Genomic DNA, 15,640 nt, shown 5'->3' with positions numbered 1-15,640 from the left:
GCCGGCCAGGCAAAGACAGTGCAAGAGTGAAGCCTCTAGAGCCCCAAGGTGCCAGGCAGCCTCGCCTTAGGCAGCTGTAACCGAATGCCACAGACTGTGCCGTTTATGAGGAAAACAGATCTCGCTCACGTTGTTCTGGAGGCTGGGAAATCTGGTGCGAAAACATCAACATCTGGAGAGGCCTCCTTGCTGTGTTGTTACATAGCCAGGGAGAGAGCACGAGAGAGCAGGAGGACGCTCTGGAGAGGGCTTGATTTTGTAGCAGAGCCACTCGCGAGATAATGGACGGACTCCCCTGCAATGCACCCAACTATTTTTGAGGGTGGCGTCCTCATGACTAAGCATCTCTTAAGGGTCCCACCTCCCAAGATGGTCACAGTGACAACTAAATTTCAACATGAGTTTTGAAGGGGATGTTCAAACCATAGCCCTTTGTCTTGGCATAGCTGACAGAAGTGAAGCAGGTAGAGGACAGGGATGTGAAGGGCCCCCTCAGGGACTTTGGGGACCAGAATAGAGCAAGACTCTGAACCAGGACTTTTCATGGAGGCAGACTTAGACCAGAGACCTTGACAACAGTGTGCCATTGTGGAAGGCTAATATTCTCAGCAAACAGTAGTCAGCATTTATTGAGCACTTTCTCTATTCCAAAACTGCATATATCAACTTCTAGAAATCTCACAACCCTGAGATTGGTACTGTTAATCCTTCTTTTATAGACAAGGAAACTGAGGACAGAGAGAGTAAGTAATTTGTTCAAAATCACAAAGTGAGAAAGTGGCCAAGCCAATCTTGCCCTGGGCGACCAGTCCAGAGCTTGCTCTTGACTGCTGCTCGTGCCTCAGAGCAGCTCCTGTGAGTGCTAGGAGATGCTGTGCTTAGTCCTGGTTTGAGTCATTGGAAGAAAAAAAAAAATGGCAAGGCATTGATGAGTTGGATTTGTTCAGTAAGGGAAGAAGAAGGGGGGAAAGTACCGGCCCTTACAAACCACCCCCTGGGCTCCAGTGGCTTCTCATTTAATTTGCACTTCTTCTCTTAGCACTGCTGAGACTCATCGCTCTGCACTGCTTCTCCATGGAATGTCAGGTTCAAACCCAGGTCTGTCTGCTGCCAAAGTCCAAGTGTCCCCATGCCAGGCTCCATGCCATGAATAGCTGCTGCTTGTGCTCTCATGCCAAGTGTCATGCACGGCATGATCTGCAGTCCCTCAGTGCTCCTCCAGGCAGGCCGTCCCATGGAAACAGGCCTGGCACTGCATGCCTCGCCCAGGCTCACCGAGTCAGCAGGTGATTGCGGAAGGCGTTGTGTGGGCCGCCCTGTCTGGCTCCCTGCTCTCTGGATGAATAGGCCTGGTTAGGCAGAGGTAACAAAGAGCCCCAAATCCCGGGCTTAGAGCAGCAGGTCTGGGGCTCTGCTCTGTGCCATCCCCCTCAAGACCTGGGCCTACCAGCTGGTGCTGTTAATACAGCCTGCCCTCACGGAGTCCCGTTTCTCAGCCGCCACCCTGGGCTCTGCTAAGGTCTTCAGAGCTCGTGACCCCGAGGGGCAAGATGAGCTAAAAAGTTGCCTTTTCTTCTTTTCAGCTACTCAGAGGGATGCCCCCAGCTTCTGTCCTCCCGTTGTCCTGCCTCCCCTCACAGGAGAAGGTAAGCTCGTGCTTTCTGCCCTCCTTGGGAGAGCGCCACCTCCTCTTCTTTTTCCTCCTTGCTTTGCCTTTGTCTGTTGGTTTTGCTGGCATGAGCCTCACCCCTGGATTCTGGGTCCTGCGGGTCACACACTTGCGTGGGTAGGGCACATGCTGGCAACACAGCCACTCTACAGACCAGGAAACCAGGGCTCAGCGTTACACAAGTTCCTCCCGGGATGCAGCGAATTGGGTCAGAGGGGCATCAGAGCCCAGCCCTGCCCAGGTCCGTTCTGGCTTGCTTATCAGTGATGGCTAGACCCACACGGTGCTGGTGCCCAAAGTGGAAGAAGCTAGCTCTTTATAAGCTGGGCTGACTGTGACTGGGGACAGTGAGGGTGACATCTGAGGAGCCCAGGCCGAGGCTGCAGTTCCTTCTGCGTGGTGTGTTGCCTGGGTCCCCAGTCCAGCGCCACAGCATGCTCTGAGTGGCCACGAGGTGGCAGGAGGTGCAGGGAAGGAGGAGCTGGGAGTGTCCTCTTCTTGGGACCCAGCTGGGGCTGCAGGCCGTGTGGCCTTGCCGCATGGTTCCCTCCTCTTCTTCTCTCTGTCAGGAAATTAGAGGTTCAGCCTGGGCTCCAGGCTCGGCTCAGCCAGGAGGCCACGTGATGTTAATTCCTGGCCTGTGACATGATGTCTGAGGGGTCCTGGACACCTGTTATTATGGCCTCACTGAAGAGCTGAACATAGCTTGAGTAGGAGGGAGTCATTCCATGCCAAGGCCATGGTTAAAGTATCGAATGTCCTCCACCTAAGAGGTCGGTTTGCTTCACACAGTTAAAATAACGAGTGTTGGGGTTGTCTCTTTGGGGAGCACGTGTGCCTTCTTTCCTGGGCATCTCTTCAGAGTGACGGTGCTGAGCACTTACCCACAAGAGCAGGCTCTGTGCCGTCAGCCTGCTGTAGAGGGCAGAGGTGGGACTCACAGATGTCAGGACACCAGGGCCTAACGGTGACGCACGCCTGGGCCAGATTTTGGCCCAAATTGATTTGAATTTTATCATGACACAATTAAAATAATCCAAATGCCCCCCAAAGACTTATGGTTAAGAAATCAAAATAAAATACTACCTCCCTGTGTCACCTCCACCCATCGGCCCCTCCCACGCCAGAAGCCACGGCTGCCAACTCTTCCCCTCTCCTTCTCCCCTGGCCTCCAGGTGTCTAAGCTGGTGCAGCCCGCCCCTTCCTCTGTCGATCCTGGAGTGGCCACTGGGCTGTTGCCCTGACAGAGGAGGCTCAGCTCTCTCCTCTTCATTCTTAAAACCTGGCCTTGTCAAGATGTGGGGATGAAAGAGGGCCAACATTTAACAATCATGGCTGTCTAGTACGGTTCCCTGCAGGGCCCAAAAATGTAATGGCAACCCCGCCATCACTGCACCTGGCCCAGGGGTTTTCAGGTCCCTTCCTGTCTTAGCCTGTGCCTCCTTGCCTCCCATGACCCTCAGCCTCCGGGGCATCCTGAGGCCTGTGGAGCCTTGTGGGCCTGGAGAGCCACTCTTTCCTCTGCTGATTTGCCCACATGGTACCTTTGCCTCATGTTCATCTAAGATGGTGCTGAAATCTCCCACTGCTCTAGCTAGTTGTCCTCGCCCTCCCTCCCAGTTCCTCCTTTCTTCCCTTCCTTTCTTCTTTCCTCCCTTCTTTTCTTCTTTCATTATCTTTATGAGTTTAGACTTTTTTATTCCTTTCCTTATCTTCGCAGGGGTTTGTGGGAAACGAGTAGGTTAGCATATTGTGTCTGATGAAAAATCGTCCAGTATTTTTAAGACTTTCGAACATCTAACGGAGGCCCAGGTTGTCCTCAGCACTGAGCTGCATGTTCAGTCTTCACACAAACCTCAGGAGAGGGTCCCTGTTATGTGTGTAATTATAGGAAATTCAAACAGGAGCCATGAGCTCACAGGTAAGGGCAGCGCAGTGGTGAGAGCCATGGCTGCCCTTTAGCTCCCTCGGTTCACTAACCAGGCCCCATTGTAAGTACAAAAGGACGGGATGCAGACCTCAGAGGATTCAGAGGAGCCTTTATTCCTTTGCAGACCTGGGCAACGTCGGGGCTCATTTTCCAGATGCAAAAATGGTCGTCAGCTACAGAGGGGATTTTGGCTTTATAGGGTACGATGAGGATGGTTTAATCATTGGTTGTACAGGTTAAAACTTTAACTTAAAAGGGTGGTTGTAAAAAGGTTGAAGCCCATTGTTGTCTGGGGAGATAGGAGTCCAGATCCCGAGGGATGAGTACTCAAATCTTGCCCATTGCTTTACTGTCTCTGGGAGCCATTATTTTCCAGAGTTTCAATATTTGCTGTGCCTCCATTTAAAACTAATTTGCTGTAGGGGAAGGTCAAGGTTCAGGGCCCAGAATTCAGTATCCACCCTTTCCTTTTAGGGCCCATTGTTATCAGGAAAGGTTAATCTTTGGCTAGTTTCCCCTCCCTCCTCCGGAGCTGCTCCTCTTTCCGTCTTTCTTCAGGGGCTATCTTGCAGGAACATTATTTTCCGTAACCCTTCACCCATTAACAACCTTTGGTTGTTTCTCACTCTGCACACTAACTCTGCACTTTATGAGAATGCCACAATGAGACAGTAACTTACTATGTTTACACTCAAGATCCATATTGCCACATAGGTCTCCAAAGTGTTCCTAGGTGCATCCTTAGCAGCAGTGAGCCACATATTTGCCATCTTTAAGTCTCATCAAAAAATGTTAAATATGTAAAGCTTGAATATATAAATGTCAAATATTTTTGGTTAAAGATGAATAAACTAAAGCATAAACATCTTTGGGAGAGTTTATAATGCTTCACTATTATTGCTAAGAGTTTGCATTGCTGAAACTTGGAGTCCCCATAAAAGGAGAAAGAAAGGTCAGGTGTAGAGCAGGGCCCTCCACATGCAGCCTGGGGATCCAAGCAGCTGTCTCCCACAAGATCCAGATGCTACAGTCATTTTAAATGTGCCTTTCACAAGTGTGACTTAAAAGCGGGGAGATGTTGAGCCAGCATCCCCGCTGTGCTGGAGGTAAACATCTGAGACTTCCTCTGAGGTGAGGCCCAGGGAGGGTGTATTGGTATGTACGTGTGAGGTTCTGACCCAGAATGCATGTGCAGACGTGTGTGCACAGCGCGTGTGTAAAATACTCACCTTTATGCATGTTCTATTCAGGAAGAAAACGAAATATTTATGAAATATCAAATATTCAGAGATCATTTAATGCTCACAAGACAGCTAGGTGTCGGCACGGTCTGTTTTTCGAATAAGGGGTTGAGTGAGCTGGGATTTGAACCCATGCCCAGCTGGCTGTCAGAGTTAGATAAGATGACTTGGTTGAGTTCCTGGAACAGATGGACTCCAGAGTCTAGTCTCTGGGTCTCATTTCTCCTTTGCCTGCACATGTGTGTAAACTGTCCATTGAAAGGTCACTTTGAGCAAAGGATTCTCTGCTTTAATTAGTTGGTGGGAACAATGTGAAGATGCAGGTGACTTCTAAAGTCTTGTAGGCCTGTCTCCAGCAAATGCGACCTGGTAAGGCTGACTCCAAGCCCTTCATTTCTGTTGCTCTACAGAAGGCTTCTAGACATTAGCTGGTTTGGAAATGGCAGGAATTTGCCAGATGGGCGAATTTCAGAAAGTCTTTCCAGACAGAAGAGTTTATCTCTGTAAAAGTCCAAAGCAGGAAACAGCAAGAAGCATCCAGGCACTGGAAACAGTTCAGAATGGCAGGAGGGGGTGGCCCGACTGGAAGGGAAGATGGCACGGAGCCAGGGACATAAGTGCGTGCTCGGACGGGGCCTGTGGCTCGAGCGGGCAAGGCCCAGCATAGGAGAGTGAAGACAGGAGCGAGCGTGAGCAGGCCCGGGCGGCGTAGCCTGAGCGGGAGGACGACCCCCGTTAGCTCCGCGCCAGCCCCTCTTCAGAGAGTGGATTCTGTATTGCCCTCCATTCCAGAAGAGGCACATGCTAGGGCAGGGTCCAGTCGCCATGACAGGAGCTCGCAGGTCAGTCAGGAGAAAGGCTCAGGAGGCAACGGTCACGTGCCCAGGGCTGGCTCCAGGCTGCGTGGGAACCTGGCCCTGGCCACCCCATTCACGGAAGAGATAGGAAAAGTGCTGCAGGTGATGAGGAGTGAACTCTGCCGTCAGGAGGGGCGTGCGCATGTCAGATGGCAAAAGGAGGAAGGACGATGTCCCGGCAGAGGCTACTGCTGAACCTGGCACAAGTAGTTCCAGATCACAGGGCCAGCAGGGACAGGAGCGGGTGGATGTGGACAGGGGCCAGAAAATAGGGCACTTTGGGAACCATGAGTCAACCAAGGGCCTTAAGCAGTTGATCAGTGAGCTTTGAGGTGATTCAGAGCTTCCCCAACGGGCTGCGAGCAGGATGCACCTGTGGGCAGTTGATGAGATCCTGAGAAAATGGGGACAGTGGCACGTGGTAAATCGTATTTCTCTCTTCAGGCAAAATTGTATGTTTTGTAAATGTATAGGTACCATTTTCTCCTCAAGAGAAATGCTCATTTCATCTTAAAATACCCACAACAATGACTCCAAAGCCAGTGCTCGGGGTCAGCAGGAGTGCCTTCCCCACGCCTGGCCTCGCCCTCGCTGCCCAGTGCTGACTCTCTCAGGGCGTAATCCCAGGACAGTGACACGCCATTTCCATCCACTATTTTAGTCACTTCTTTAGAGGAGCCACTGTAGTAAACTCAGTATTTGGATCAAAATCCAGAGGAAAACAGGACGTGAGATTTTAGGGTTTTGTAGTTCTATGCTGCTCGCGTGGGGAACTTTAGGATGCCCCTTGGACAGGCAGGGCCCAGCCCTTGACATTGAGCTCCATGTAGCAGTGGGGCGGCCATCCCAGTGAGCTGGGCAGAGGCTGCAGCTGGGGGGTGCCAGGCAAGAGAGAGGAGGAGAGACCTGTCCTTGAAGGTGGCCCTGTGGGGCTTCCCAGCGCCTCTCTCCACCCAGTCCTGGGGCTCAGGATGGAACAAGGGCTGAACTTGGGAAAGATGGAAAGGGCAGTGGCCGCAGGGGCCACTTGATGGGCGGAAGGGATCCAACCCAGCCCACTCTGCGCCTGTGCTGCGGGCTGTGCCAGTGGCAGATGGCAGTCACTCAATCTGTCCTGCCAGTGTGCTCATTGGACTGCTGAGGGGAGTCACGGGACCCTAAGAATGTCAGCGCTGGCAGGAAGCACGCACACCACCCACCTGGGAAGCTACGGACGCCCTGGCGCAGCAGCCAGCCAGCTTTCCCAGGCTCTCTCTGCCTCTGTCAGAGAACGACGGGAATGAAATAGGAAGACTCATCAGGGCGGCGGGCTTGTGTCAAGCAGCGAGTGAAGTGCAGGGCTCGGCCCAGATCCCATGCGGAGCCGTGTTCAGGAAACGTCAGCCAGAGTCCCCCAGCCCAAGCCTGACCCCTTGCAGGGGAGGACACTGAGGACACAAGTCACCGCCAGCTGAAGCAGAGCTATGAGGTTAAATATATCCAAATTCCTAGCCGCTGAGCCATGTGTTGAGTTTTCCGTAACTTAGTCCTCATCCCACCCTCTGAAGTCCACATGATTGTGTCCATTTTACAGATTTGGAAGCTGAGATTCAGAGGGGCCCAAGACCACATAACTAGCTCATGGCAGAGCTGTAATTCAAACCCAATTTGCTTCCAGGTCCAGGGTCTCTCCACTAAGGACAGCTACTGTCCCTTCTTGGGTTCTCCAGCAGTCTGACCCTGGGAGGGAGTTTAACATGCAGGTTTAATTTCTAGGGAATTTTCTCAGCAGGGGTTGAGGGTCAAAGAGAGGCCCAGGCCTGGGCAGAGGAAGTTTAGCTACAATGCCACCTCAGCAGAGGCCTCAGTGACCCCTTGGGGATGGCAAAACAGGGACAACATCAACATACTTATGTCCTCTTATTGGTCACGCGCTGGTCTGGGCCATCCTGAGAAGCATGACCTTGAGCAGAGGCAGTCCCTGAAGGGGAGTCCCGACGGGGGTGTGGAGGAACACCCGCATCCTCCCAGGGCATGGCTCTTCATAGTCCAGTCTGGACCACGTGCAGGGGTGGATTGGGGCTCTTGAACACCATGTGGTCCCTGCTGCATCAGCCCAGGTGCACTGTCCCCGCCTGCCAGAGCCATCGGCAGATGGCACGGCAAAGCCCCACAAGATTAATCCCAATTCCTTCCATCCTCAGGCCCAGGTGAGCAGGCACTGACTCCAAGACTGTTTAATATTTGTAAAAGGTTTAAATTTCCTTTCCAAACATGCGATTGCTTGTGTGCACGCACACACCCGTGTTCACCCGCTAGAAGGAGCTTCTGGTGCATATCCCGTCACTATTTGTGGGATGGTTGCCCAGGGATTGGTTTAGTGTCCAGAGGCCAGCCAGGCTGGCTGGCACGCGGTCCCTCCCTCCCGGGAGAGCGCTGGGAGAATCAGCTCATGAGCAGTCGCCGGGCCCGGCGCGGGTCAACTCCACTCCCAGGCCAGCAAGCGCGGCCAGGAGCACCTTCTGCCACAGCGCCACGCGGCCTGGGTGGCTGAAACTGCTGGACTTGGCAGGCTGAGCAGCCGCACACCTGGCAGCCCCTACCTCCTCTCTGGCTCTTTGAGACCTGGAGACTGAGAAGGGGACAGACTGAGAAGGGGACACATAGCATGTGTCCCAGCTATGGCGCGTCTAAGGAAAACAAAGCGTGAGGAGCCGAGCCCAGCGGGGGCAGCTGGGAGGCGCTGGGCCTGGGGACACCGGCATGCTTTCCCTGCCTTGGCTGCTTTCTCTCCCTGCTCACTCATTGAATGTGTGTTTCAGGGGAGTCTGCTGCATGGGCAGTAGGGGCCGCCGGGCCATGGCGGTGAACAGAGGCCGGTTTCTTGCTCCTCTGCCTGAGCCCAGGGCACCTCCCAAAGGGCCCTTTGACCATCTCCTCCAAGGCAGCCCTCCCGCCCTCCCGACCTCAGGCACTGCAGCTGTGGAATCCTCATCTGTCCTCCGAGCAGTGCTTGCCCCTCTGCAAGGGAAGGAGGGCAGGGCCTTGCCTGTCTGGCTCACTTCCATATTGCCAGCCTCTGCAGGAGTCGGTGTTCAGTAGATATTTATGGAGTGGATGCCCAACTTCTCCTGCCCCACTGCTGAGTCTCTGCTGAGTTCCCAGACCTTCTTGGAGGGATGATTTATCCAGAAAGCCTCACCTCCTCTCCCCAAGTGCTAAGTGCAGGAGGTGGGAGGAGCCCCAGAGGACGGAGTGAGGGCTTCAGGATGATGGGGTGTCTGGCACTGTGGGAGGTAGGAAGGCGCTTGTCGTGCTGTGGTGGTGGAGTAAGGAGAGGTGATGGCCCCCCACCAGTGGCTCATTCAAGGGTATCAAATAGTCCCCTGCTGGAGAGGGATTGACTTAAGTGGCCGTGAGTTTCCCTTTAGGTGTTCTGTTTTTGTAAATCTGCGGGCACACTCCATTGTTCTTCAGGCCGTGGGGTTTTCTTGTGTATTCATGACAGCTTGCCAGGGGAAGGTGGAGGGACTTGGCAGGAACAGAAGCAGGGGACATGGAGCCTTTGGCCTCGGGCTGATGTCAGTTCGATTCTATTTCTAGTCCTGCTCTGTGTGACCTAGGGAGAGTCACCTCACTGCTCTGAGCCCCAGTTCCTTTAATATTAACCCGGCCCCTGGCGCTGAGATCTGGGTGGAGCCATGTATGTGAGATGCTGTTTCTGTGACCCAGTGACTGGAGATGTGTGTGGCTGAGTGTTCAGGTGTGGCCTTAAGCAGGCCCTCGGGGTCAAACCAGCTGTGTGAGCCCCCTGATGCTCAGGGTAGGTGGCCAGGCAAGGCCGCGGGGTGTTCCTGCAGCTCGAGTTGGCTCTCCGTGTGCACTCGAGTCAGAACTCCTGGTTTGCCCCGCGCCCCGGGATCAAGCAACGCGACCCCGAGAAAGAGCAGTTTAGATGCCCACAGGAACCCCAGTTCTCAAGACACCCCACGGAGCCTTTCAGGGGATGTTGGGAGGTTACGTGATGGAGCCAGACTTCTTACACAGAAATCAGATTCCGTGGGACTTAGTGGTATTCCACGAATTCCCAGGTGGGCATAGATCCAAGTCTGCTCCGTGTGTTTGGTTTTCTCTCGGTTATGGATTTCCCAGGAACTGCCATTAAGGTTGGCAGCCTTGAAGGTGGTGGCTCACCCACCACAAGCTCATGACCGCAGCAGATGGGGCCAGTGCGGGTGTCTCTGGAAACTTGGGCCTTCGATGGGCAGGTCACTGAAGGGAAGGGCACGAGCTCATGACCGCAGCAGATGGGGCCAGTGCGGGTGTCTCTGGAAACTTAGGCCTTCGATGCGCAGTTCACTGAAGGGAAGGGCTTGTGAGGCTGCAGCCAAACCACAGGCAGAAGGAGGTGCCATGGCAGACTAGGGACCAGGAAGGGCAGTTGGTCAAGTCCCTGAGATCTTGGTCACGTTGTGTGGTACCCATCCATCAGTCCTGTCTCCTGCAGTGCAGCAGAACCATCGATGCATGGGTTGATGGAGTCATGAATCTCCCAAATAAATGAAAGTTTTTATAAACTGCAACATGCCACATGAAAGTGACGTGGTGTGAAACCAACAGCTCTGTTTCCCATGTGACCAGTTCATCAGCTAATTAATTTACGCAATAATGACCAAGGTCCTGTGGTAAGCAAATGACAATAGTATGAATCTTTATAGAGACAGGAAAATAATTAGCACACCACTGCTCCTTTATTAATTAAAGAACTTCTTTAATCACTTCATTCAATACATATTCATGGATCAGGGCATTTTGAGAAGAATAGTGATGTTTAGTCCTATTTAGCACACAGTGAACACTTATTAAGTGCTGGCTGCAACTGTGTCCTACCTTTGTTCCTGATATTCCTCCACATGCTCTCATAATAGGTCTTGGAGAAGAAGTCCTTGACCTCAGGGAGATCCTGATTTAACAGAGATAAAGTCAAGTCCTCCTACAGCGCACCCCAGTGGTGGGATGGTGTATGCATTTTAGGTCTTAGAGAAGAACTCTCTGGGTGGGTTGGGGAGACTTGGAGGGATTCCAGAACAAGTAGCCTCTGAGCTGGGTTTCGAGGATGATCTGAGTGGATTGAGTAGAAAAAACAGTTTTACTCTGTAAATGAACCATGCTGTTCACACTTGCAGTGGAAAGTCAGACAGCCCCGAGAGGGTCACAACATGCCCCGTGTGTGCATTTGAGGCAGAAGGTGGAATCATGGCGGCGAGATTGGAGAGGAAAAGGAGCCTCCCAGAGTGTGAAGCTTCTTGGGCACTGTTAGGTTTGGCCCCAAAGCCCCTGATATTGCAGGCATGTTTGGAGGTGAAATGATTGGACGTGAGAGTGGTAACCTGTTCAGTCCATCCGAGTTCCAGTGGGCTAACTGGGAGGTAACTGTAGGCAGGTGGAGTGTGTCTGGAGGAGGTGGGTCATTAGGACGTGCCCTGGAAGGACACTTCTCCCCTGCCCCTTGTCACTCTCTCTCTCTCTGCTTCCTGGCTGCTGTGTTCTGAGCTGCTTCCTCTGCTGCACCCTCGTGCCATGATGCTGTGCCTCACCTCAGGCCCAGAGCTATGGAATTGGCTAACCATGGACTAAGCCCTGAAATCTGCGCCAAAATAAACTTTTCCTCCTCTACCTTGTTCTTGTCAGGTCTTCTGGGCACAGTGAGGAAAAGCTGACTAACACAGGCACTAGAGTTTTATTTTGATAGGAACTCAGATGGAATGTGTTTACCTCAGGGAGTAGAATGTTTAAGTACATGCTACTTAAAATGGTAGAATCTGAAATTTAGACTTGAAAGGATAGTTCTTCTGAGCATGGAAACAAGACTAAGAGTCCAGCTTTCAACACGCTAGCAGGGCAGCTGCGTGGGGGGTCTAGCACGCACTGAGTAGATAAACAAGGAGCTGGGCCTGACCTGGTTGTGTATGACACTGGTGTTTGAACCCATGGAGCAAGAAAGATCACCCCTGGAGAACTGATCTGATGTAAATAGCGGAGTCAAGAGCAGACCCCAAGGAACAGCAGTATCTAAGGAAGGAACAGAGGAGGGGAAGCCAGAGGCATGAGAGGAACATCAATGGCCTATGGCGGGCGTCGTGGAAATGGGCAAGGAGGAGGCCAGGAGCGTCAGGGAAGGTGGGCTGGTCACGAGAGCCCGCTGCAAATTTAGTGGATAATGAGGGAGAAATGGGATCAGAGCCGCAGTTTGAGGAAGTGGGAGCTGCAGACGTTCCCCAGGAATCTTGGCCATGAAGAGAAAACAAGAACAAAATCAAGAGCTAAATAGTTACTTGATCACCATGTGTAGGTCATGAGCCACCCACACAGTGTATTAAAAGTGGTGCCCCCCTCAACGCGTACCAAATGCCACCTGTACTTTCAGAGAAATGGGTCTGCCCGATCCCCATGTGAAATAACCCTAGATTGAAGTGTTGGTTTTATGCTGAAGGAACTTCGGGCATGTTTTATGCAAAGAGTAAGTGTCAGGGTAGAGGACAGAGGGTCGGGTGGCGCCAGGCTAGGGAATGAATGCCTGAGAGCTGACAGCCCAACTCTCAGGGCTCACAAGGGGGTTTTTGGGCTGAGCGGAGGTGGACAGGCCAGGGTGAGACGTGCTAACCAGGCCCACTAGATGTGCTGCACACATCAGGAGCTACTCTCTGGAGAAACGCTAAGCCAGGGGGACACTCTGGTCCTGTTTTCAACTTTTCATGATCACAAAATTAACAAGGGTGCCTGGTTTTATTTTTTCTGTTATCAAAGGAAAACCTGGTTTTTGTAAGCATGAACTAGGGCAAAATAGCTCAGCATGACTACAACGAGGTTCTCGGTTGAGAAAGGGTCTCTGGTAGAAAGCGGGAGGTCTGGATGTGGTCGGGCCTGCCCAGTGACAGGCTGAGCTTGCTGGGCTCTGCCCTCCTGGGGGTGTGTTGTGGCCCTTGTCTTGTGTCCATGTCTTGGAGTCTGTCCTGTTCCACTCACGCCTTGGAGACATGGACATTTGCTGGGGCCTGAAAAGCTCTTCCTGCCTGAATGGTTTCAAAACTGCTGTTAAACCAAGTGCTTTGTTGCAGCTATAGTTCCAGCCACTCGGGAGGCGGAAGCAGGAGAATCGCTTGAGCCTGGGCGTTTGAGACCGGGCTGGCAACCTGTGTCTCCAACAAGCAAAAACAAAGAAGTAGAAAAAGCTTTGCTTTAGGTCTCAGCCAGCCTGCCGCGTACAGAGAGCAGCTCTCTGGCATTCCCTGGTATGTCCCTAGGTTCAGGGCCAATGCTAGTGCTAAGGAGCACATGTTTTGTGGGGGAGTTTAGTTAAAAATCAGTCATTTCCTCCTTTACTTGACGTCTGGGAAGGAAGGAAGGGAGGGAGGGAGGGAGGAAGGAAAGATGGAAGGAAGGAAGGAAGGAAAGAAGGAAGGAAAGAAGGAAGGAAGGAAGGAAGGAAAGAAGGAAGGAAGGAAGGAAGGAAGGGCAAATGACTTTTCAATCTGTAAGCTAGTTTTAGGAAGAAGAATAAAACCCAGATGAAGACAACTCAATTGATTCTGGACTCTGCTTTTGGCCAACGACCCCTTGGTTGAGCTTGGATGTGCTACTCCTTCTCCATCTGGAGGGGTGGGCAGCGTGGTGGGTTTGGGTCCGGAGCCCACAGAGCTGGAGCACTGCCCATAGGTAATGGGCTCAGCTGGTACTGGCTACCTGCTTAGCAAGCAAATGGTGTTTACTGCTTGTCCTGATACCCTGTTTGTGAAACATGGCCAGTAGCACGGCCTGCTTGTGGGCCAGGAAAGGCTGGGGCCAGAAAGGCTCTTCCCACCTGAAAGGCTTCAGAACTTTGCTATTAACCCGAGTGCTTTGACGCAGCCTGTAGTTCTAGCCACTCCGGAGGCTGAGGTGGCAGGAGTGCCTGAGCCTGGGAGTTTGCAGCGGTGGTGGGTTCCTGGTGAGTGGTAGACGTCGTGAGATGCTGCCAGGACCCCCAGGCTTCATGCCATGCAGCCACAGGAAGCTTGCTCTTGGAATCACCAGCAGAGGCCTGTGGACCCGCAGGTGCTAGGGTTCATACACAGCAAGGGCTCAACCAGGGGGTGCTGCAGCCTGGGGCAGGGGCGGGTAGGAGGCACCAGAGGGACTTGCTCAGGACCGGGAGTAGTGACAAGTGGGCTGGCTTTCACTTCAGAGATGGCTCTCACTCTTCAATTATACATGGAGTGTGGTCAGGGCTTCCATTTTAGGACTGTAATTGGCAACTTTGATCCCAAAACCCCATCATAACTCTTCTCTCAAATTGCAGTGTCCTCACCATCTGAAAATAGGCAGCTCAGCGTGATCATGCTGCCAAAATGCCGCTTGTACTGACCAGGAAAATAGCAGCATGTGGAGGCCAAGGAGAGGAGGCCGGGAGCCTCCCGTGGTTCACCCAGGCCCAGTGCAGAGAGACAGCTCCAGATTCTAAGCCTGTGGCAGCAGGACAGGGTGCGGGGCTTCGCCTTCCTCTTGCTGAGCCCTTGAGAAGTCTGGTTCTGTCATTTAGCAACTTCTGGATGAAGCTTTTATTTCTTCTTATTTATTTATTGCAAAAAAAAAAAAAAAAACCAGAAAAACAAAACAAACAAACAAAAAAACAGCATGTGCAGCAGTGTGTGCTGTGCCCCCGATTGAAACTGAGCCCCCAGTGGAGGCACCAGGAGGCTCCTGGGCAGGCGATGGGACCAAGACACGGCCTCAGTGTCCTTTTAAGAAGGGACTCGAGAAATTCACTCCCTCTCTGCTCTCTGCCCTGTGAGGCAGGGCGTTGGTCGCTAGTTAACCAGGAAGAGGGACCACGGACCCAGCCAGGCCAGCACCTTGACCCCAGACCTCCGGCCTCCGGAGCTGTGAGAGTCCATGCCCCTGTTGGAGGCTCCAGTCTAGGAAATCCCGCGGGAGCAGCCTGAGCCAGCAGGCATGTGGAGCTGGGTGGCTTTGCTGCTTTACTTAGCACTCTAACTTTAGCGACCCCACTCCAGTGCTGGGTGTTAAAGACAGGTTTGAGCTAGAAATTACAGCTCCCCATATAGCTAAGAGCTGGTGCTCGAAGGTCAAGAGCCTCTCATGCCCGGGATAGTGTTCTGGAAAGGGTGGTCCAGGACAGGGAGCTCAGAGGGGCAGAAGGGGAACTGGCCTCGAGCATGGAGGCCTCCTGCCATCTGGCTTGGTCGCTTTCCAGCTCCTTGTTCCTGATAAACTCACATAACCTCTCCATGCTATGAGGAGGCATTAGGGCCCCAGCCCCACCCCACATCCGGGGTGCTGTGAGGTCAAAAGTGGTGGAGGAGACATGATTTGTAAACTCTGAAGTGCTGTATCTAAGAGTGCAACAGTGTTCTGTAGCCTGCGGTTCATGCTCACAAATGTTTATTAAAAGGATAAGCTACTGTGATCTTCTGAAAAAGGGAAGGAAGGGAGGGAGGGGGAGGGAGGAAGGGAAAGAAGGAAGGAGAGGGGCAGAAAAAGAAATGTGCTCCTGTAACTTCAGGGCCCTCCCTGAGTCCTCTCTGGAGTGTTCTAGAACCAGCACTGCTGACTGCTCATGGAAGCCATGCTGGGAGCCCGCATTGCGGCTGGTACTGCAGTGTGGACAGCATGATGCATGCATACAGATAGGCCTGGCCCTCCTCAGAAGGGCAGTTTGCCACGCCTCGGGACCACCCTGTGCTCGCAGGGGCACACAGCCGGGCTCTGGCCGTGACCTCTGCACCTGCGAGATGAGTCCCACAGACCTCTTGGCCTCTGCCCAGCCATGTCTCTGGGTGCCATGCTGTGCTGGGTGCTCTGTTCAGGGCTCAGCAACAGCAGTCGAGGGCTCAGGCTGCTGGCTATGAAGAGAGCTCGGCTCTCGCTGCTCAGGAGCACGGTGCCCGGGGGCCCTGTGGTGTGT

General features: G+C 53.0%; 1 protein-coding gene across 1 annotated transcript in view; it reads left to right on the top strand.

Moving 5' to 3' along the window:
- The window catches only part of Tg (thyroglobulin), a 222,849-nt gene that overhangs the window by 102,849 nt on the left and 104,360 nt on the right, over nucleotides 1-15,640 (top strand). Inside the window, 1 exon segment of the mRNA XM_047522972.1 lies at nucleotides 1,584-1,646. Coding sequence (XP_047378928.1) covers nucleotides 1,584-1,646 — 63 coding nt within the window.

Source organism: Sciurus carolinensis, chromosome 1 (genome assembly GCF_902686445.1).
Source record: "Sciurus carolinensis chromosome 1, mSciCar1.2, whole genome shotgun sequence".
Taxonomy (NCBI): domain Eukaryota; kingdom Metazoa; phylum Chordata; class Mammalia; order Rodentia; family Sciuridae; genus Sciurus; species Sciurus carolinensis.
This window is presented reverse-complemented; position numbering and strand designations above follow the sequence as displayed.